The sequence below is a fragment of the Cheilinus undulatus genome, linkage group 7, assembly GCF_018320785.1.
Source record: "Cheilinus undulatus linkage group 7, ASM1832078v1, whole genome shotgun sequence".
Taxonomy (NCBI): domain Eukaryota; kingdom Metazoa; phylum Chordata; class Actinopteri; order Labriformes; family Labridae; genus Cheilinus; species Cheilinus undulatus.
In genome coordinates, this window is record NC_054871.1 from 18,056,577 (window position 1) to 18,080,055 (window position 23,479).

The following is a 23,479-nucleotide window of genomic DNA, read 5'->3' on the forward strand; positions in this document are numbered from 1 at the left end:
TTCTTTGTGCAATGGATATATGAAATAGTCTATCTGGCGTGTTAGGTTAATGTCATGTGAAGCTAGAAAAACCTAGAAGGTTGCATAAAAGAAGCCCAGATCTGATGAAGGCTGGCTGGTAGGTTATGTGACAGATCAGTGGGGATATGTCTTTAAGAAGCCAGTATCTCATGTTTATTTTTAATCGTAACCATTATGTTATAGTCTGACTATCCGAACATGGCTAATTCTGAGTGATGTAAAGCAGAGAAAGCAACAAATCTCCACATTTCAGAAGCTTAGTCCTGTGGCGTTTTGGCATTTTAAGTTAATTAATGATTTCTACACTTTGTTTATGTTCAACTATAAGTATTTGACGTATTGTTTTACCTCAGCATTACACTACTTTACGTTTCTCTGTGCCACATACACTGTTTCCATATCAGAGACTTTTATAACTGGACTGGCCCTAATTTAAGCCATGTGGAGCCTTTGAAAGTGATCATGCATTTATTGATAAATGAGTGGTAAAGCTGATTCTGATACCATGGTGTGTCTCGCTAACATTTTCTGCTTATGAGCCTGGATACAGAGATGAAGTAGAGTTTTTGGAAAAGGGTCAGGAGACCTGCTATTGCACCAGAGAGAAAGAGAACACCAGTCTGTATGAGCCACTTTGCTTTTTCTTAACCCCTCCTTTTTACATATTTCTCCCTGTCAACTTCTAAATCGGATCAGCAGTACTCCATAAGCTGCTTAAAACATCGAAGGAATTCACCAGCACCTTGGCTTGATGAACACAACGGGCAGTAGGGTGGCTTAGCCTTTCTGGGGATTATGGGAAGAATTTGAATTTCTCAGCCTTCTTAAACACCCGCCGGACCGCAGCTGGAGTGATGACTTTTCAGGAGAGAAAATGTCGTATATTCATTTGGTGCTCAAGGTTTGACTGATTAATCCATTTCTAGCAAATCCAACCAAAAGGAAAGCTTAAAGAGAGAAAGAGGGAAAGAATGACACACAGAAGAGTTTATTGGAAAGGAAGGAGAAAGTCTAAAAGAAAGACTTACATGGATTTATGAAGACTCAGATGCAGGAAAACACATGCAAATGACAGATAAACATATAAGAATAAGAGGGATTATTATATTAAGAAAGAAAAGAAGTTTTAACTGGCTCAGGGCAAAAGTAGGTAGATGGTTTTATTGCTAATTTTGCAAGTTTTACCCTATCCAGTTCTGTTGAGATTTGTGTTAATCTCTGCAATTGATAAAATCTGCAGAAAATGTTTTTTTTTTGTGCCACTTAAAGATGACATAGCTTAATAATTTGGGTTTGTTGTTTAGTTTTTAGATGCCTGCTGTGTCAAATAGCCATCAGTGACTTTTAGGGTAAGGCTTTATTAAAACTGACATTAACCCAGCTCTTCACTGTGTTATTGTGAGACAACTTTAAGGCTGAACGCATAAACAAGACCTAGAGGTATGATGCCAAGGAGAGGAGGCTGCACACAGCATGGCACCCTGAGCAGTTAGGCTTTGGTTCCGTGGTCAGGAGTGCCTCAGCAGATGAGGGTTCAAGGCAGTAAAGTCACTTATCTAGTAACCGGTCTCAGTTCCATACTTGGCCTCAGTCAAGGGAAAACTGTGTCAAGGTTGTACACTGGGGTTAAACTGAAAGAACACTTCCACAGTAAAAACAAAATCTTCCCTTTTAGAAAATTCAGAGAAATGCAGTGATGCAAAAGGAAAAACCAACAAAAACAATGGTGTCACACTAGACCAGGGTGATATTGCTATGTTTGGGCTGTATCCATAAGCTTCAAGAGAATGACTGAAAAACAGACGAAATGAATTCAGTGCACAGACAGAAAGGTCCGTCCATATCTCTGTGTTTCAAATGTACAGCATAAATGAGCCTTGAGGATCACTGACTTCCTCTTTGGATACAGGCCTGCTTTTATTTTGAAGAAAATTAAGAACTTTGTAGATCTCTGACATCTTATGACATTTTTTAAACAAAAGAAAATAGAACTTATTACGGATTGTTTAGGAAATTAGAGAACAGGGAAAAGTAAATGTTTAATAACAGAAGGTGCAGATGACTTCTGACTTTTCCACTGTTAGTTTTTAAAAGTGAAATGAGGCATTCAGGAGCAGTGGTGGACTTATTTAACATCACTGTGCCACTGTGGGAGATGTTGCAGTTGCCTTTCCTAAGTGTGCTGAAAAGGACATAAAGCATGCTATCCTCTATTATGGACCTTGAATAATCCTAATTAAGGCATTAATTATGACAATAAATGTGAGGGTGACATAACATGATGCATGACTCAGTATTAGTTGCATATCTGATTTGTTTAACTTAAAACCTTGTTGCCACCCATCATGAAAACTAGAGCTGAAACTGTTTAAATTAATATCATTTTGATTATTTTGTCTCATGTTGCATTTGAATGTGAATTTTTGCGTTAAAGGGAACAATCATTTTTATGTCTTTCTTATTTTAAATAAGAAAAACTTCTAAGAGTACGATGTTTGCAAACTACCCTTGGAAAAAATTGATGCCTCAGTGTTTGCATTATGTATAGAGCATAACGTTTATGCTTCAAAAGAAATGTTTTTTTCTTTTTAAAGAAATATCACAATTTCTGCGGTTTGTAAATAGCAGTAGGACATATTGCGATTTAATCTAAATCTAGATGAACTGCCCAGCCTTAGTAATCATTTAATCCCAATCCTCTCGATTTAATGATCACGGAAAGCTTAAATTGCAATTGAAATTGAAACTTCATTTATCGCCCAGCACTAGCTCATGGTGATTTTACAGTTTGTTGAACGTGAAGTTTGGGGAACACAAATGATCTCTTTCAGTTATATTTCTGCCTCCTCATCTTTAAGCAATAAAGCATTTCAGTCTTCTGTTATTTCTGTATTATTTATGAGCATGTTGTTTTATTGATGTTGCTTTTATAATTTATATATTATAGCTAAATTATTCATTGTTACTCACTAGATATTTTTGTTACTTGTTCAGTCTTTTCCTTCAGTGAAGTTTCTCTATAATTTATTTTCAGTACCACTGCATCCCTTTAACAAACAAATGCTCATTAGCGGCAGAGAATTATTCATGTAAAAAGCTCAGAATCATAGATTATGTAAATATTTGTGTAGTAGCTGGAGACATTTATTATTTCATAGAACAACTTCGACACTTTTTCATATTCTTAGTGTATTTTTATGTAATGATTATTTTTTATGCAATTTATTTCTTTTGTATTTTTATTCATTTATTATTTTGATTTTTTTCTCAATAGACTTTTATATTTGATTTTTTTGATGCATTCTTAAATCAAGTGGAAAGAGGAGGGACCTTTTACCATGACAATAGTGAAGTTGTCAGGTTGGGTTTAGCTGTGCTGTACTTTGTGAGTCTGTTCCAGTACTAAGGCATCATTCAGGACAGTTTCACTTCACTTCCTGGATTTTTACCGTTGGACCGATGTGCAACCATGAACGAAAAGTCACTGTGGCTGATCTGACAACTTCCTTCCCATCTCTTTTAACCGCACAGTGTAGATGTGTACACCAGCTTTTATCTTTATTTTTACCAGCAGCAGGAAACAGAAAAGAGCAACCTAGAAAGAAGAGGGGGAGGAGGTGAGGAAGGGAGGCAGGTTAAGGAACAAATAAGAAAGACGATGAGAGAGAGAGAGAGAGAGAAAGAGAGAGAGAAAGAGGAGGTACTTAACCAGAGGAGAAGAAGAAAAAGCAAACTCATCCTCCTTTGTCACACAATTCTAGCGTTACAGAGCGGGACGGGAAAGGAGAAAACAAACAGGTGTGTTGTACTGCCTCCTGCACTTGCTTTCCCCCTTTCTCCTCCTCCCCCGCCCCTCCTCCTCCTCCTCTTCAGTGGGCGGGGCTTGTCTCCTGAGGGACTCTTGAAAGCAGCCAGTCACCTCCTCCTCGCTCAGAGGGAAACAAAACCTGTCAGCTGCACTCCTCTTTTTCTTCCTTCTCCTGCTTCCTTCTTCATCCTCTCCTCTCCTCGCCGTTGTTGGAGGCTAAAGGAGTCAGGATGATGCAGGAGGTGTCCATCATGGTGGCGTATGACGCTCATGTCGTCGACCGGCCGGGTGAGGAGGACACCTTGACTCGCTTGGTTGCCCACTCCAGACCTCTGCGAGCTCTCAGACCGGTGGTAGGTCTGTTCTCACGCCAATTTGTCTCTGTCTTTACTGTTACTCCCTTTGTTTTCATCCTAACATCTCATTGGTTATTCTTACTTAGGCTGGTGGAAGGATTTGATAGACTTAGATGCTCAGAACTGAAATTCACCTGCTCATGTATTTCTAATCTTTCAGCTGATACTATGTGATGGTTTTGAGTCTTCACCTTCCCTTTTTCACTGAGGTATTTTCATTAAATACATTCATAAACTCAGCTTTAGAACACAGATTTTGCAGGAACTAGTTGTCTTTTTCCATGAGGTAGATGTCATAGACTCGAGTGTAAACATGTGCTCTTCATTCTGAAAGTGTCTCATGTTTGAGGTCACAGAGCTTTGTAAGATGCAGTTAGTTTGTGGCTGTCAGTTTGTTTCAATTACTGGTTAAATTTGGAATCAAAGGAAACCTTGTTCTTGTATTTTTGTGCCTTTTCCTCACATGTTTAATTGAATTCATTGACCTTGTTTCCCCTGTCAGTGATGTCCTGTCGGTTCTGTCCTTATTTCAATATTCAAACTCTCAGCCTGCCACTTTATGTAAGAGCTCACCCCTCTCCACGCTGTCTCTGGTAGTTTATTACCCAGAATGACACTAGAGTGTATGATCTCATCATTGATGGGACTAATTCCTTTTTCTATTGCAGGCATTCAGGTCAGGAATCTAAAAGTGGTCCTGGTACCATTTCCCGCAGGACTTAGCAGCTTAATCTCCTTAAATGAATCACAGTCACCACTCTGTCCTGAAACTGGACTCTAATTTTTACTCTGAAAGTTAAAGGCATACTTTACCTGATCTTTTGTTTAGAATGCATTTTTAGTTTCTCCCACTACTTGGAATAAGTAGGACCTGATAAGTTTAAAAGCTCTGCTTTGTCTTTGAACAGGAAGTAGTTCTGACCAAAAATCTCCTGAGGCTTCTGTTTCTGCAGAAAATGCAGCAGTGGTTAGGTTTTAGAGCAGATGTGTTGACTATGTGTTGACCATACAGACGGTCAGTTGTCGGGGGTCTTCAGTCAGTCAGAAATTGTCTCAGTCACAGTAGAGTAATTTTGATGATGGACTGCAAGGACTTTTTAAGGACAAGTATTAACAATATTTGAGCTAAAGGTTATGGATTTGTTGGAAAATTCCCTTTCCAAATATTCACAAATTTCCTAACATTTTAAAGAAATTACAAAATTAATAAATGTGATCTTCAAGAACTGCATTAAAAGTACTTAAAACAAAATATTCTCCACATGTTTCAGTAAAAATGTATCGTTAAGTTTAAACAACACAAGTTTAAACTTAATGAAGAATTTCCCCCATTCATCCAGATATATTGCCTGAAACTCACATGAAGAATTTAAAATTTGCTAATTGAAATATGAAAATGTCCTAAAATTTTCCAAAGAAGTTTCCCCAAATGTCCAAACAGATTTCTAAAATTTTCATGAAAATGTAAAAAAAAAAGGATTTCAAGCAAATTTCCCCCAAAACTTCCAAACTTCCTAAGTCAGAAACTATAATAGCAGAAATTATTCTATTGTAGGAAAGCCAACATTTATTTTATGTTTATGCACATGAATATAAAAGATATCAAATATATCCTAACTAGTGATGCATAAAAAGCTATTCAAGTTCCTTAAAATGTCAGCCACTTCAGCAAACTGAAAAAGGATTTCTTAGATGGTGTGTGATCTGTAGAAGTTATAAATCTGTAGCACTGCACTGTGCAGTAACATACTAGTTCCAGATATCAGTAGTGAAGCTCATGACTTTCACATCCATTAACTCTGATGATAAATGCCCTAATATATTCTTTTATCGGCCAAACCAAAGAAAATACTTTGTTCGGTATAATCTACTTAGAGAATAAAGACAGGGTAATGTCTAGGTTGCATATCTTAATAGAGATCAGGCCTGTTAATGGCCACACAGGTCAAAAGGATGGTTAGGGAAGTGGTGAGCTGAAGGAGTTCAGTTTTGGTCTGAGAGGCTGGTGCCAAAGTGGGACTGAATGAGGGTTGTGTATTATACTTATAAGAGAAGGGAAGAGAGGATGATGATGATGCTCAGCTTTTTTGGCCCTTAAGCTGCTAATGTCTGTAACTGTCTCACAGAAACTCTGTTTTTGCTGTCTAGAATGACCTTGAGCAAGATGCTGAGCCATAACTGTCCATGTGTGATAAAAGACTTGATGAAAGATTTTTCAGTTCTATGTTTCGGTTGAGTCAAGTATAAAACCTTAGGTTTGGATTTTTTGTCAGCTCTTAAGCATTGAGGTAGTATTTTTTTTCCCCTGTGACGTTTTCTGGGGGTTCCCCTACCTGACAGTATCTATATGAGTGAATAATAGAGGGCCATGCCTATTTAGCAGCAAAGACATCTTTACATTTTTATGCGATACATGCAGCTTGCAGCACTCTTTTTGAAATATCATTGAAGCACCATTTTGGCTGCTCACAGAACTTTTTGTAATGCTTTCAGTCACATGTAACATCGTTGGTCTGAGTCATAACTTAATAAATTTGTACTCTGAAAGACTACATTATCATCAAGATGAAACCAAAATATTATCATAAAGGTCAGAAAGTCAGGGAGTTTTGTTGCATCAGATTTTAAAAGACACTTTTTGAAACATGTTTCTATATTTGTTGCATCCTAGATTGTGGAGTCAGGGATCTGGTAGGTGTGCATCTCTGTGTTTGAATAAAGGCCTTGCCTCTTACAAGCAGGCACAGCCCTGTTTATGACACAGTCACGCTGCAGTGTTTGTGTGTTTTAGGGGTGTTGGAGAGCAGCAGGTTGCATAATCAGTCATCAGAGTTCAGTTTGTCAATCGATGATTTCTCTTAGACTGTGCAACACAAACACAACAATCTGAAGCTTCTCTGCAAGATGAAAACACAAAACCATGCTTTGAAGATCTAATATACAAAAGGAAATCTGTTTTATATCGTTCACTCACTTGGAAGAGTCTTATTTTTTCTTGTGAGCAGAATGTTGTTACCCTGAAGAAACAGGTTTAAATCTGGGCATGATTAAGTGTCTTTGAGCCAAACACTGAATCTCTACCAGCTGCTGTTCCCCAGCTGACCCTGATCCCTAAAATCTGCCTCTCTCAGCCAGTCAGGGCTTAGTGTGAGGACTTAGTTTTCACATTCATTAAGTTTAAGTCGTTCAGCTATTTTCTTTAAAAAGCACAATCACTTCAGACCCATAGTGATACAAATATTCCAGTTTTTAGACTGTTTTCAACTAAACTTTATGGCTGAAAATTGATTGAATTGAAATTTATCTGTCCATCCATCCATCCCTCCATCATCTTTCACCGACTTGCAGTGGAAGCTGGGTAAGCAATTTGACCCCAACATCCCTCTCCCTAGGGAGACTTTACAACTGTCCCTGGAGGGTCTTGAGGCCATCCCAAGCCAGAAGGGACACACATTCCCTCCAGTGAGTCTCTTCCCAGTTGGAGTCGCCTGAAAATCCTCCAAAGGGAGGTGATGAGGAGGATCTTTATCAGGTGCAGAACCACTATAACTGGTTCCTTTTGATGCAGTGTCAGCAACTCTACTAAGGGCTAACCCTGGATGTCCAAACTCCTTACTGTGATTGAACTTTTTATCACATGTGGACATTAAAAACAGCAGCCATTTAGTAGATGCACTTTTTTGCTGCAGTCACAGCACTGAGTCTGTTTGGATCTTTCTCAATCAGGCTTGCACAATTGGACACTACAGTTTTGCTTCATTCTTTCAAAACTGCTCAAGCTCTGTCAAGTTGCACAGGGCTCAGCAGTGAACAGCCCTTTTCAATTCCAGCCAGAAGTTCTCTATTAGATTGAGTTCTGGGCTTTGACTCGGCTACTCCAGAACATTCCTCTTGTTGTCTTTAAGCCATCTCTGTGTAGCTTCCGTTGTATGCTTCAGGTCATTGCTGGAAAATAAATCATCTCCCAAGCCCTAGTTTTCTTGCAGACTGAATAAGATTGTTTCTGGGATTTTCCAATATTTTGCTGCATTCAATGTATCCTATACCTTTACAAGCTTTCCAGGGCCAGCTGCTGAGAAGCATCTCCACAGCATGATGCTTCCACCACCGTGCTTCACAGTGGGGATGCTGTGTCTCTGGTGGTGTCCACCAAACATAGCGTCTTGTCTGATGGCCAAAAAGCACCATTTTGTTCTCACCAGAACTTTCTAACTCTTAACCATGGGGTCTCCCACGTGCCTTTTGGTGAACTCTTTTTCAGATTTAATGAGTTTTCTTCAACAGTGGCTTTCTCTTTGCCACTCTTCCATAAAGCTTTCACTGGTGAAGAACTTGGGCAACAGTTGTTGTATTCATAGTCTCTCCCATCTCTGCTGCTGAAGCTTGTAACTCTTTCAGCATCTTTGGTGTCATGATGGCCTCTCTCACTAGTCTCCTTCTTGCACGGTCACTCAGTTTGTGAGGACGGCCTGTTATAGGCAGATTTACACAAGCACCATAATCCTTCATTTTTTGATGATGGATTTAACTCTGGGGGATCTTCAGTGTCTTGGATTTTTTTGTATCCATCCCCTGACATACTTTTCAATAACCTTTTCTCTGAGTTGCTTGGAGTGTTCTTTGTGTAATGGTTGCCAGTAACACTGATCAACCAGTGACTGGACCTTTTAGACACAGGTGTCTTAATACTACAGTCACTTGAGACATTTACTGCACCCAGGTGATCCTCATTTCTCTAACTGGGACTACTAGTACCATTTTGTTGGACCTCTCTTGGATTAGGCAAGTCACTTTAAAGAGGGTAAAGATTTATGCTGTCACTTTGGACATCAAAGAGTTTTTTTTTGGTCAAAACAGACAAATTATATCGACCATGATTGATTTATGAAACCAATAAAAGAGTAAACCATCTAAGAGGTGGATACTTTTTATTGGCACTGCATATTCAGTCTTTGCAATAAAGATTTTGTCAGCTTATTTACAATAAAAGTGTCACTGAAAGTGAGCAGTTTGGAGCTTTCTTATAACGTAGTGTGTGCAGTGTATCATTATGAGGAAAATGTGAGCCCCAGCAGCATGGCTTTGCTAACCTGCAGAAATTGGTGTCAAAACACCACATCACACACAGGATGTTTGAAAATACAGACACAACACAGTTTTTACGTTGGCAGGGTGGATTCAGTAAGCATTAAACAAGTTTCAGAGGAAACAAAAGCAAGAGGGAGCGCTTTAGAGACATGTGGGTGTGTTCCCCTCGCAAAGCAGAATGGTAAATCTGAAGGTGTTTTAATCTCAGGAAACTCACGTCATTCGCTTTCTTTTGTTCCTCTGTTTTCACCCAATGGCTCAGAGGGTGGCTGGTCCTTTTACACTTTTCTCAATATCAGCTTTTTTAGAAAGAAGTCCAACTTTATGGCATTGACCATCAAGAAGCAAGACAAGATTCATGTAAACATCAATGGGATCAAAGCCCTTATAACATCATGAGTGTTTTGAAAGGATCTTTTTCTGCCTGTAAGGGAACACCACATGACTTTATCTGCTCTGTTTTGTTACAATAAAACTCTTAACACAGAGCAGGCTGCTCTGTCTTCCCACACAGATAACAGAATGAGTCTTAGTGTTGTTATCAGCTGGGGGATTGTGTGTCAGATAAATTACAGCCTTACATGCGTTCAGCTCAGTGGTTGCTGGACTGTAGAGGTCGAGGGTTAACCCTCAGGTTGGCGATGAGGACAGGTAAAGATGGCTGTGTAGAAGCAGACAGTCCAGTTTCTATTATGTTGTCCTTTAAAGCTCCTTGTGTTTTTTTTTTTTTTTTACTGATAATGGAAAAAGACTGAAATACTGGTGCAGCAGTACGTACTGAAAAGTAAATAAATCCACCAGAATGACAATTTGATATTTTAATATGGTTATTTCATATGCCTGCCAGCACTTCCACAGTTTAAGTGTCCGGTGAAGCCATCAACAGCAACAACTGCTGGAAAGCCCTTTAGTTTTTTTTTTTTTTTCTTTTTTACAGTAAATATTAATTGTGGGACATTTAAATAAAGTTTTGTTGGCAGTAAAACTAGCTCGATATGTACAGGGCAAATTCAGAGAGATATATTTACACACACTGTCTACTGAGGGCGCCAAAATAAAAACAAATTAAAATTCCTCACAGGGGATTTAGTGGAGGAAATATACAGTTCAACGTTCCACTTTTCAGCCTGTTTTTTATCTGCTTTATCTCAAAACTCTTCATTCATTACATGGAGTTTTCTACTCTGGTGTGACTGAACAGTTCAAGCCTCTTACATTAACAAAGTAGCTTTTATGTTATAGTTGTGTTTTTATCACAGTGTTTGAATGATCCATCTTGACTAATATGACTATTTTTATGACATTGCAGCAGCTCCTTTTACAACACAAAAATTGAAGACAGATTACAGAGATATGTGGTAGGGATGTGAACCTTTAAACATCTCACTATTTAGTTCAAATGAATTCTGATTCTGGTGGTCACAATTTAATTCAGAATCCATTTACAATTAAAACAAACTCCTTGCTTGTTTCAAAGACGTGCTTATTTCAGGATCTGTTCCAGCCCGCTGTGCATAAATGACCTGTAAATATGATTTGACACTAAAAAAGCACAATAAAACCTGTTCAAAGTAAGACATGTTTTAGCCTGCATGTGTTGGGTTTTATCATCTGATTACAATAATATACAGGTGCATCTCAAAAAATTAGAGTATTGTAAAAATGTCATTTAGTACCTCAGGTTCAAAGATATCAGTCATATTAATCGTTCAGATCTTGGTTTGGATTAGAAACTATTCTTTTAACCAAACATCATGTTTTTATTGGCGTCTGATTCATAAAGTGTGTCAGGTGGCTGGCCTACAATCGTCATTAAACAATGCATCTGAAAAAATGGCTGCTTGTCAAGTCAAGAGCAGAAAACAAAATGATCAAGAGCAAAACATCTTTGAATGCCAAACTTGGCATTAAGGAATCTGAGTTTTATTCAGCATCATACAAGTATGAAGGACATTATAGACCTGCACAGAAACTTCCTCTTATTGCTTCGAACAACATTTAAAAAAAACTTTTACTATAATTCATAGATTAACTGCAAAGTGTAAGTACCTTCTTAGACAAAAAATAAAGCTTTAATGACACATAGGTTAAAAATAAATCAAACTCCACCTGTATCCAGGTGACAGAGAATCAGGTTCAATCTCCCCGGTCTCAGAGGACAGGTCATGTGACTGTGACTGACCTGGAATCCCCAGCGCTGACAGTGGGCGCTATGGTAACACTGTTACCACACAGGGGAGATTACGTTACCACCCCCTGAGGAGCCCACAAACAGATTCTTATCAGTCAGTCATCAGTGCTGACTCACATTTCACTGCTGTTTGCTGATTTTTTAAATTTCCCTCCATGACTTCTGTAAAAGTTTGAGTCTTTTCAGCTCTCAGCCAATCTGAAGTGAACTCTGTGACAGGCAGCGACACCTCATCCAGTTTAGGTTTGATTGGAGTGTACACATGCAGCAGTAGATCAGTCTCCAACAGCATTATCTAGGTTTGGACTTTAAGAGATTTGGTTGGCATGATTTAAGTCAGACTAACATGTTTACATGCATTTCAAAGGTCCAGTTTCAACTGGGCTGCCACAATCATTTTACATTTTCTAACTGCATGCAGAAATACTGAATAAAAAGTTTGTTGCTTGCTTAATACATTTAATATTTTTTTGCTGATATTGGACATGCTATAAACATACAAACTGTGCTTCATAAGATGTAAAAAATTCACCAGGAAATCACTCGTTGTGGTTTTGTGTTGCTACTCAGTCAATCTGAGATTGTCAGGGCGTTAGCTGATCTATAATGAGCACAAGTTAACCCTCTGTGCCATTTCTGTGTTTTAGCAGCCATATCTAAAGATCCCATTTTCAAAAATGATTCTTAATCAACACAGATAGACTGAAGTTAACAGGACTAGCTCAGTAGTGCTTCAATAAACGATAATTATTTAGAATGAAAAATAAAAGTAAAAAAATATTACTACTGTCATTTATCCAAACAGTAGCTGAAGCTATTTGCCCTTTATTGTTGGAGAAACACACTTGATTGATATGAGCAGTCAAATGTCACACTCTCCAGAGTGACCATGTGTCCATTTGGGTGAAAACAAACCCAGAAACTGAATGCCAATTGGAGGACAGCGGTAGAGTTGATGATATTATGTTAGGTTTTGCACTTCAGACAATTAAAAAATAATAATAATAAAGGTCTCTTATGAAGTATTTTTCATCTATGAATGATGAAATAGTGTATAAGGAGCACTCTGTGGCTTTGGGTTGAAATCAGAGAAGAGTCAAGTGGTCAAATGTAGGAGAGGTGTCGCGTTCCAACTGACTTCTAGCCAGCAGTTGCTCAATTATAGCAGGAGCTCTAGTCTGCCTGCCAGATTCAGTAACATAAATTCATTTTTAAAAGTCAAGATCCAACTCATTTAGCATGGTTCAAATACACACATAAGGTATGGGATGTCAGTTTATGGTATCTCCAGCCAAAAGAAGGAGTTGTTTGTCCAGTTTGACAGAGAGAATTCACTTCTCAAATACACCTCAACTTTTATCTGTTTTCTAATAATACAATGCTAATCCCTATTATGAAACAAAAATCCTACTTTAAGGTTTACCCCCCTGGTCACTGAATTTAGGCTACTTATAACCATCAAACTTTATGGTTTTTATATTTCAATGATTTCACACAGGACAGGGCAGGGCCATCATCATTTGGGCAAAGTACCTAAATGGATTGCTCTTACAAATAGGGAACATTTTCATTTTTCATCATGACAGCAAGGAAAAGCTAGGCAAGTTTATTTGTATAGCACATTTCAGCAAGAAGGTAATTCAGAGTGCTTCACACAAGACATTAAAAACACAATGGCAAGGGCAAAAGAAATGCAACAGAAGTATTAAAAGAATAAAAAAAGTCATTTAAACAGCCAAAAAGCCCCTACAAAAGATAAAAAGAAAGATCATGACATGATGTCCATGGTGGCTCTCTCATCTCCTTACTGCCAGTGTTAACTTTGACAGCTATTTTTAATTTTGTTATCAGTCTTGGTCTTTAGATTAAATGCCTTTTTGTTTTAGTCACATTGTAGTCATTAGTCTAGTTTTAGTCGATGAAAACTCAACATTTTAGACTAATTTTAGTCCATAAAAAGTCCTCACATTTTCATCTTAACTTGTAGTCCAAGCATTTATTCTCTTACCTGAATCTGGTACCAAATCATGGTCGTATGTTCACTGTACTCTGCCAAACCTGGGGTCCCTGCTTTCTACAGCTGAGAGTCAGAAGAGCTACAGATGCATTGCGTTTTGACAGATTTTTTCACAGTGGAGAAATGTCATGGACTTTGATCATCCGACAAAAACGAAATTACATTTTAGTCTGGTTTTAGTCATCTTGACAAAAAGTAAACTCATCAAAGATCTAGTCTAGTCTTTGTCATGGAAAAAGGCTGTCAACAAACATTTTTAGTCATAATTTTAGTTGACACAATTCACACTGCTTACTGCCGCCTGTCCCCATCTCAATTCAGTGGTTCAGGACTCACATGACATTTAATTATTCTCTTGAAACATCCCCCAAAAAGACATTTTCATATTTTAAGTGAAAGACAGCTGAGAAAACCTGTCCAGTCCATACATGAAGAACAATATGAAGGAAAAGTTTTGCTGAAACAGCAACACTTGTGGTGGCTTAAGACTTCTATGTATAAACTCTTTATATGAACAAATACTCATCTGATGAGTCTTATTATAAATGCAGCAGGATTCTTTTAGTCCAAAATATGAACAGCTGAAGCTGCAGAGAGTGAATTATTTCCATTTTTTTATTTTAACCTGCAGGGCTGAAACTATTAAATAAACAGTATGTATTTCACTTTGATTAACAAATGATTGAGTGTACACAGCTCAGCTATACCTGCAGCCAGTTTCTGCTCACCTTAGAGATACACAACTATTGTCCTTTATTTATTTAGCATTATAAACTTACATTTTGTTGTCTCAGTATAATATTCTTCTCAGCAAGAATGATTTTCAGTCTGTTGTATCTTCTAATTCCTTTTTGGTGTCCTTTATGTTCACATCTTCTGTGTGAGACTAGGACTTACACACAGTCACAGGCACTGCTAATAAACATGTAGGGCAGATCGTGCATAGAAAACTGAAACTGTGCAGCACAAAAACCACAACACCACATATATCAGCAGCAGTTTTTCAGAATGACTCCTGTTAATTTGGACTTTTTGAGACAAGGATGTTTATGTCCTGTCTCCATATTAAACCTTTGACATTTTTGGTTTATTTTTAAAATTGTTGACGTTGCTTTTATATTTTACAGATAAAATCCTCACATGAAAGAAAACTAATTAACATTTTGACTTGCTTTTTGACACCCTATTGAGAATTTGAGTATTGGTTTATGAGAGGTAACTGTTCTTTAAACGCTCGTCATGACATTAGGTAACAAAAATAGAAGTTCTAGGCACTCAGTATTGGGGGATTTATCGTTTTCTATGTATGTAATGATCATGTGATGATCATTTTGATACCATAAAGTTGCTTTTGTTTTTCTGCAAGTTAGACAGTGAACAGGGGTGTACTTGCAGATTTTGTTGGATTTATTCTCTTCCTATGCCCCTGTCTCTCAAAACAGATGTTTTTTTTTTTAAGCCTCACTACTTTTTGATACTTCTGACATTGTAATAACAGATTCTGTTGTTTAAAAGTACACTGCAACAAAAATGCCAACATATCTCTCTCCTGTTTAAAAAAGCACTGGGATTCCCTTTGCTGGGATTTCATCAGGGAAGTCTGAATAATATCAACATCTTTTCTGTTGTTTTTTCAAGGTTCCAACCAAAAAGCTGAAGAAGTTTGAGAAGGAATACCAGACTCTGAGAGAGAGCCAGCTGCAACAAGAAGACCCCATCGAGCGATACCAGGTAGGCCATTCTTTCACCCATACACACACCGAGGTATAAGATTTCTTACATTTCTTACATTCCCCAGGTGCTGGAGATAAACGCACCAGCCCCTTTTTTCACATTACAGAAGCACGTGTAGTGTGTTCACGTGAGAGGAACCTTGTTTTCTGGGGTTTAAAATCGACCAACTTCTCAGATGGTGTTCAGTCTTAGAGGCTTTTTGATGTATTTTTAAGTTTGTGATGAAAGAGTGGTTCTTTTGTAGCAGAGGGGACATCAAATTCAACAAAAAACGGCCTTAAAGGACAAGTGAAAGGATAAAATTAACCATTTTCTAAAATTAGAACTCTCCTGTGGATACAGGACTGTTTGTCATCTGTAGCTGTCGGTTTTTGTGACACTGTTCAGGTATGAAAAGTGAAAAAGTACAGACTTTTATCGTTGGTGAGCCACTCTGCTTTCACTTTTATTTTTGGGCTATGTTACCTCGGTGTGTGAAAGAGATTTAAAAAAAAATCAGAACTGGGGCAGATGTGTAAAGGTACACAGTGTGATATTTTAACTGGTGGGTTTTAGTGGGACAAACTTGGTAAAGAGGAAAAACTATTTCAAGACAGTCTGGCTGCAGACTGTTCATTTATGATGGCCACTTTCACAGACCATTCATCTTAGACACTGTGTATCTCAGAACAGAAATATATGCCAAAACTTTTGAAATAAAATCAGACCCTTACTTTGTTTAGGGATAAGGTACTAAAATGTAAAACTCAAACACCTGACCTGAAAATCCTGATTACAAGATGTTTAATAAAGCCCAGTGAACAGTCTGCCTACAGTAAAAGTTTGTCCTCCATTAAAGTATTCTAATGCAGCAAGCGTAGCTTATGAAGCTCTGTCAGCGGCATAAGCTGCATAGATAATGAAGCTATATAGCTGCGTAGCTTACATCCGTTAGCTACGTAAATAACGTAGCTACTGAACTTACAAAGCTGCATAGCTAACAAAGTTAAAGCGAAGCTCACAAAGCAGCTACATGAGCTACTTATCCAGGTCATCTGCATAGCTAAGGTAGCTTTAGCTACTTTTGCTAATGCTCATGTTGCTAAAGTTAACTAAGCTGTGGATAACATAGCCACACAGCAAACATAGCAAAAACAAAGCAGCTATGTAAGCTACATAGGTGGGTTATCTAGGTAGCTACTTTAGCTTGAGTTACATTTAGTAAAGCTCACGTTGTTGCTATAGCTAATTAAACTAAAGCGAGCCTCCGTTTGTGTTTCTACTTCTAAAGCAAATCTATACATCATTTAATCTAGGATTAAACCTCTGACATTTTTCTGTTTCATTTATGAAATGTTTCTTAGTCTGTAATGTTTACAATCTGGTTACTTGATGAGTGTAACTGCCAGACTTTGTTTATGAATAAAGTTGACTCTAAAGGAGACATCTAAAACTTGAAATACGCTGTTTTTTGTAATTGTACTCAAATTATTACAACAGCATCCCTTAATCCACAGTTTTCCCAAAATTCCTTTGGGCACTAGACAGTTTTGCACCATGAGTGAAGTTACTAACTCAGTTAGAGACGTCTGGCCTGAGGGGAGGAACCACAATACACAATGGCTGGTATACAGAATATGATTAAAGAGGACTTCCTGGTTCACTATGAACCTTTCAGTTATTGCCACTTGTGCCCACTTAAGTTGGCCTGTATTGAGTGGCATGAATATTCAAGATTAAAATCTGTGATAAAAATAAGGTTAAGTTGCAGTGAATGAGGAGCATGAAGTTTTACAGAATGGGCATAAACATGTTGTTTTTAGTTGGATTTAAACAGGATCCTAAGTGTAAGAAAATTTCCACAGTTTTAGTTCAGTTAAGTTTATTTTGAATATGTAAAAGAAAAACAATGAAAAATGGTCATAAACCCTCAGAAGACACATACAAACTTTGAGGAGAGAGAGATGAAACAAAACAATTATGAGAACACTTAATGATCAAGATTACATGTTTGAAAAGGAGCAGGAAGAAGTGCAAACTTATTTTATCCTACCCCTTCTCAATAAATTACAACAGTTCACATTAAATTTCAACAATAATATCATTCTACATAATATAGATAAGTTACTTAGAGAGAGTGTAGTTTAACATGAAAAATTTAACCCAACATGTACGACTACAATTGAGTTGATATGATTTAAAATGGCTCAGTTACTTAAAATTTTTAAGTAATCAGTTGCCTCTTATGTTTTTAGTTTTATCAACATATCAGGTATTACTCAAAAATGCATTTCCCCTACTTAAAAATGTTTATGTAATCAATTTAAACAAAAAAAAAAATTGAGATTTTCAACTTGTTCTGTTTTGTAGTGTTTCAATACAGTTGAAGACCTAAAATTATTATTATGTAAAGTCTTTTCAAACAAATCAAGCTACTTGCTGGGCTAAACTAAGGAGACTGAAACTAAGGAGATTTTCTCTCTAATTTCATTTATTTTAGTTAGTGCTTTAAGCACACTATACAGTTTTAGTTTTAGGGTTTTTTTTGGTTTTTTTTTTATAAAGCCTCCTTTTTATTTTGGTTGAGTTAACCAAAATTGTTTTTAGATTTCAGTTTTACTAATTAAGTTAGTTGTAGTTAGCTATAATAATCTTGTTCCCAGCTGGTTTGGCAGACATGCTTGTCTCTGTGCAGTGACAATAACACATGGTTTAATTGTGGACTTGGTTTATCAGTTTGTCTTTAAAACTTTCAGCTGTTGTTGTCTTTGCTGTGATGTGATTGTCACCTCCTCCATCTCTACACTGCCTCTATTACACATGCATATCCATGAATCTCACATCCATATAACATTAATTCTTAAGTATGCTCAAAGAACTATCAGAAAAATAGTAGTTACTAGAGGCAAAATGAAAATAGGTGGTTGTATTAGACAGTTCTGTGACGTTATTAGAAAAATACTGTGAGCTCAAAACAGGAGTGACATGTTGGTGTAAACAAGAGCGCTGTGTATGCTGCTGGCTCTGGAGGAAAGGAAGGAAGACTATTATTGTAGAGAAGATGTTGGAGCAGAGCCAGTGGAAAGACTTTTAAACACAGCAGCAAGACAGAAGGACACAGAGCGTTACAGTTGCTGCTTGTACATACAGGATTTTGTCATCTATTTTTTCAGGGGGATTAAGTTTCTTTATGCTGACCTAAATCTAAAGAATCAACATTTTTACGTGATTTAAGCTCCAGGTTTCGGTATGTAATCATTGTTTTGTGGCATCTGTGTTGTCGTTTTGTATTTTTGTTTGTCTCATATATGCTTTAAGTCTTTATAACCGTTAAACATCTGCTTTTACATCTGCAAAATCTGCTTTTATTGTTTATCTTAATACAAAATAAAAGCATAGGCGAAGAAAATGAGTAGAGGGAGAGAGTGGAGCAGGGAAGTGTAAGACAGAGAGGGGAAACTCCTGTCAGGATCATGTGTCTCAGTGTAGTTTGTGCCACTGGAGGCTCGATATGAGAACGTTTTAGTGACTGTGGACTGCTGCACGGTAAGCTGTCTCTGCTACAACCAAAATCCTTCATGTGAGATACTTTGAACGGCTCATTATGCTTGAGGCGATTACACTTCTGAACAGATCTGTGTTTATTTTTTTCTGATTTATGACAAACACAAATGAAGATCATGTAGTTCTTTCCTCTCTTTGCCAAAATTAAACCAATCATATCTCTGCTTACAGGAAGAGATTAATTTAATCTAAAGAGCAGGGTACAAGCTGTCTCTAAAGCATGTGACTGTGTGTCCATGGGTGCTCATGTTTTTGTGTTTACATCTTAAATAAAAATCACAAATACAGCATAACTTTCTTGTCTAGTAATACTGCGTGTGTATAAACATGTCTACTTCAAGTTAATCAAGGATAGAAGAGGTCTCTTATTATAACAGTACAGGACGTCAGGGTCAGGGGACCATTTGTAGCCGTGACAACAGTTTAGTTACACTGAGGCACAGCTGTCATGTGAGACTATTTACAGGCAGACCAGTAATCATGAGACTCTACTAAGGGTCTGCACTGGGACTTTGAGACAATGTGTGTCAGTGTGTGTTCCTGTGAGGGCTACTTTGACATTTCAGAGCAAAGACCAGCTCAGCAGGACCGCTTTTCTAAATGGGGACAACAAACCAGAATCCCCTAAAAGTCATTTTTTTGGGCAGTTTTTCAGGTTAGAGTTCCAGTTCCAGCTGCCTCTGTTGATAGCCAGGTTGTCACACAAGTGAAAACTAAGTTTAAGCAAAGCTTGGACCGTCACATATCTATGATACTGAATTCTATCGTTTGGGTGCAATGCAAAATAATTTTAGATTATCCAGCATGCTCTCATGTACAAAGACTCTAGTCCTTGAGCAGTCCAGGTTTAATGTTTTCGTATTTTTGATGGGTTTTTTTGTATAAGGACATTAAATTCAGTTGTGGGTAGGGTCGTTGGACACATGACATAATTTATCACTGACATTACTGTGTCTTTGCAGTCTGCAAATTAAAACAGAGATTTGAACGTATACATTTAGCTAACGAGCAGTGCAGTCATTAGCTTGTTTAGCTTACTTACTATAACGTGCTTTCTTAGATTTGACGTGCTATTTTTGAAGCGTGAGATTTCCACCATTTTAAGTAGACACAGTAGGCAGCGAATTATACGGCTGTTGTTCCTTGTAGTTTGAAAGGCAAAAAGTCTTGATGTTGGACCAGGGATGAACATGCTTCTCTGAAGGAGACGCAGCTATTACATCTTCAACCATTATCTCCAACTGTTGATAGTTAAGGGGGAGGAGTCACTCCTCCATTTACTCTGTGGTGCTGAGAATTTTACCTCACGCTGCTGTGAGAGCTCAGCTGAGTGTAAAAAAAATAATTAATGAAAATAAATTATAGACAAGTAAAAGTAGTGAAGTGTATTGCCCAATGTAATGGAGTAAATGTATAGTTTTTTAATCACAAATGTAACAGTGTAGGAGTAAAAAGTACTCTGCTCAATAACTACTCTCAGAAGAATGATTTTTCTAAAAAATTACTCAAGCACATTCAGACTGGGTTCGTGTTTGTTGTGTGACAACTGTGGTGCGTTTCCACTGCAGCTTACAGCATCACCTCTGTGACATCAGGTGTGTGTGTGTGCGCTGTGTGCTGTGTGTTACAAGGATAAGGCAAATAGTGGTGAAGTTGTGGTGAAAAAAATGCAGTCAAATATATTTGGGGAAAATACTATAACCCAACTTCATAAAAAGTTGTGACATTATGTAAAATGTAAATAAGACAGTATGGTGGTTTTAAAGCAAAACTATTGAGATTGTAGGCTGTAATGCATTTTTAAACTGTTTTTTTTTTTTCTTTTATCTAGAGGGAGAACCGTCGTCTTCAGGAGGCCAGTATGAGGCTGGAACAGGAAAATGATGACTTGGCCCATGAACTGGTCACCAGCAAGATTGCCCTCCGGAATGACCTTGATCAGGTAACACAACCCATGTAAATGCAAAATATTTACAGTTCAGGTCAAGTTAAAGTGGATGTGTTATTTTGCAGACTGTTTTGGTAGCTTGTTTAAATGTATTAGTTAATTATAATGGTCCTAATAAAAAACTTGAATGAGTTTAAGGCATTGAGCTGATTCAGAAGCAAGGTGCTCCTATGGATCTTAATAAACACTTCTTCATAGCTCAAGTTAAGATGAAAAGAGTAAATAGTAAAGACTATAAAAGTGTAGGATTCTAGACTTCTTCTTTTTCCTCTCAGTTAACTTTTTTGTGTTTGTGCATTCTGGTTTTGCTTGCAAATTTTCCTGTGTTACAGTTTAAGGTGTTTAGGTGTTAAATGAAGGCTCACTGCTTGTTTGTTTGTTTGTGTTCGTGCACTCAGGCAGAGGACAAGGCCGATGTTTTGAACAAAGAGCTGCTGAGCACCAAGCAGCGTCTTGTTGAGACTGAGGAGGAAAAGAGGCGACAGGAGGAGGAGACGGCTCAGGTATCATCTGCCTTCAGTTTCCCCTCAATTAATGTTAGCCTAATAAGACAGCATCAACTTGATGTTCAGTTTGCTTTTTGATGTTTGCATTTAAAGCTGTCTTTATCTTAATTTGTTCTCTTTTTTAAAAAAGTGATATACAGATATTATTTGGATTCAATCAGTTTTTAGATTTTAGACTTGCTAATATGCAAATATTCAGCTGGTAGTTGCTTTAAGGTTATATATGCAGGATGTCCAAATATAAATGCTGTCAGTTTGTTACAAACAGCATCATTCCATCCATCTTTTCTTTGTTAGTACCACTTATAAAACAAAAATTAAATTTGCACACCAGAAGCTGGTCTGAAGCTTGTTTGAGAAAGACTATCACCATATATGTGATGTTACAGAAGATGTAGAATCATAGAAAAACTCTTCACAGTGTGTACATAAATGATTATATTTCTTATCAGGACGTTTCATCTCTTGACATTTACAAATTTGTAACCATTATGTAACATGTTGTGTCATTACAGCACGTCTCTACTCATTAATATTAAATTTGTTAAACAAATCAGAGTTTTTCTTTTTTTTTTGTCTTCTCCAGCTAAAGGAAGTGTTCAGGAGAGAGCTGGAAAAAGCAGAGCTGGAGATCAAGAAAACCACAGCAATCATAGCTGAATACAAACAGGTGGGACACTTTTAATCACCTTAAACCAATAGTCTGATAGAGTTAGTGGAAGGTGGTGTAGATCTCACAACAATGTTTTTTTCTTTAAATCTGTGTGGCATGTTAAATAGTAACAGTATCTGTTATCTTAATAAAAGTAACATTTTAAGTGTAGCTTACCATATATCCCACTTATTTTTGCATAAATATTGCATAACAGAGTATTTTTTTCTAGTTTAATTCATGTGAAACTGACACAAAAACAACACTTTATATGGGGTAGAAAAGCTAATAAAAACCAAACAACAAAGTAACGCCAAAGAGTATATTTTGAGAAAAGCATTCTTCTGCTCAGCCTGAAGCTGAAGTGAGCAGAGTGTCTGTTATCTGGAGTTAGACTGTGTTATCCCTTATCTAACCTGACTTTCTCTCTGTGTTGTAGATCTGCTCCCAGCTGAGCACCCGGCTGGAAAAACAGCAGGCAGCCACGAAAGAGGAGCTGGATATTGTCAGGGTGAGATTAAAGCAAAGCTACTGTAGAAGGCCGCTCATGTAGGTTAGGAAGGTTTGAAACTCCAAACTAGAGGGTTACATCAGAGAGGGATTCCAGACAAGCCCAGATTGGTACATAGTCATACTCATAAATACTCTGATTGCAGAAATGATAAGCTCATTTAGCCCTAATCAAACATGAAGTTGGTCTTTCTGGGTGTGGCAGTGTGTCAAGGACCAAGAAAATTCTCCTTAAAGTAGTGTGTAGAAAGAAGTAGCAGTGGCAGAATAAAAGGAAATGTTCATTTGGTGTAGTCTTATGTTGACCGCTTATGCTGGTCTTCTAAAACATTATGACTACCTATACAATGTAATGTAATCCAATACAACAGTGCTATGGTACATTCTACCTTTTAAAGCCTCTCTGTTACTGATATTTTGGTCTTTCTGTATGTTAATGAAGAGGGCAAATTATTACAAACAACTACAGTGTGTATCCATGCACAAGAGTATGTTTAATAACCTGTGTCTGTGTTTGTGTGCCTGTGCAGAGTAAAGTCATGGGCTGTGACCATTGCAGAGATCTGTTCAGCACCCTCGGGTCCCTCCAGACATCGTCACCCGGCAGAGACAAGACGTCCACCGAGCCGCTGGACGAGGAGAAGGATGGGCTGAAGGAGCAGCTGAGGCAGCTGGAGCTGGAGCTAGCACAGACCAAACTACAACTGGTGGAGGCCAAGTGTCGCATCCAGGTCAGAATGACCAGAGAGAGGGAATTATATCAGCTAAGGCTGGGTGATATGGTGCAAAATTTAAATCAGGGTTTTTTGTTTCTTTAAGATTGATTTTTGGGCCTTTATTAGATAGAGGAGGACAGTGGATAGACTCAGAAACAGGGAAGAGAGCGGGGAGAGACATGCAGTAAAGGGCCTCAGGCCGGATTCGAACCCGGGATGCCCGCATACATGGGTAGCACCTTAAACCACTCAACCATCTGTGCCCCCTATCAGAGTTTTTTTTGCCATTTACAGTGATAGTATTATATCCTGGAATCACACAGTTAAAAGATAGAGCACATTTGAATGCATATTCAGATGTTGCAGCCCACCTTTTCCCCTTAAAAAAA

General features: G+C 37.7%; 1 protein-coding gene across 2 annotated transcripts in view; it reads left to right on the forward strand.

The window, feature by feature from the left end:
- Window positions 1-23,479, forward strand: part of rabgap1l (RAB GTPase activating protein 1-like) — a 172,556-nt gene that overhangs the window by 142,304 nt on the left and 6,773 nt on the right. For both annotated transcript variants that reach the window (XM_041792373.1, XM_041792372.1), the window contains 6 exons: window positions 15,120-15,212; window positions 20,590-20,700; window positions 21,105-21,209; window positions 21,799-21,882; window positions 22,304-22,375; window positions 22,905-23,105. In XM_041792373.1, the coding sequence (XP_041648307.1) occupies window positions 15,120-15,212; window positions 20,590-20,700; window positions 21,105-21,209; window positions 21,799-21,882; window positions 22,304-22,375; window positions 22,905-23,105 (666 nt within the window). The remainder of the gene's footprint in view (window positions 1-15,119; window positions 15,213-20,589; window positions 20,701-21,104; window positions 21,210-21,798; window positions 21,883-22,303; window positions 22,376-22,904; window positions 23,106-23,479) is intronic.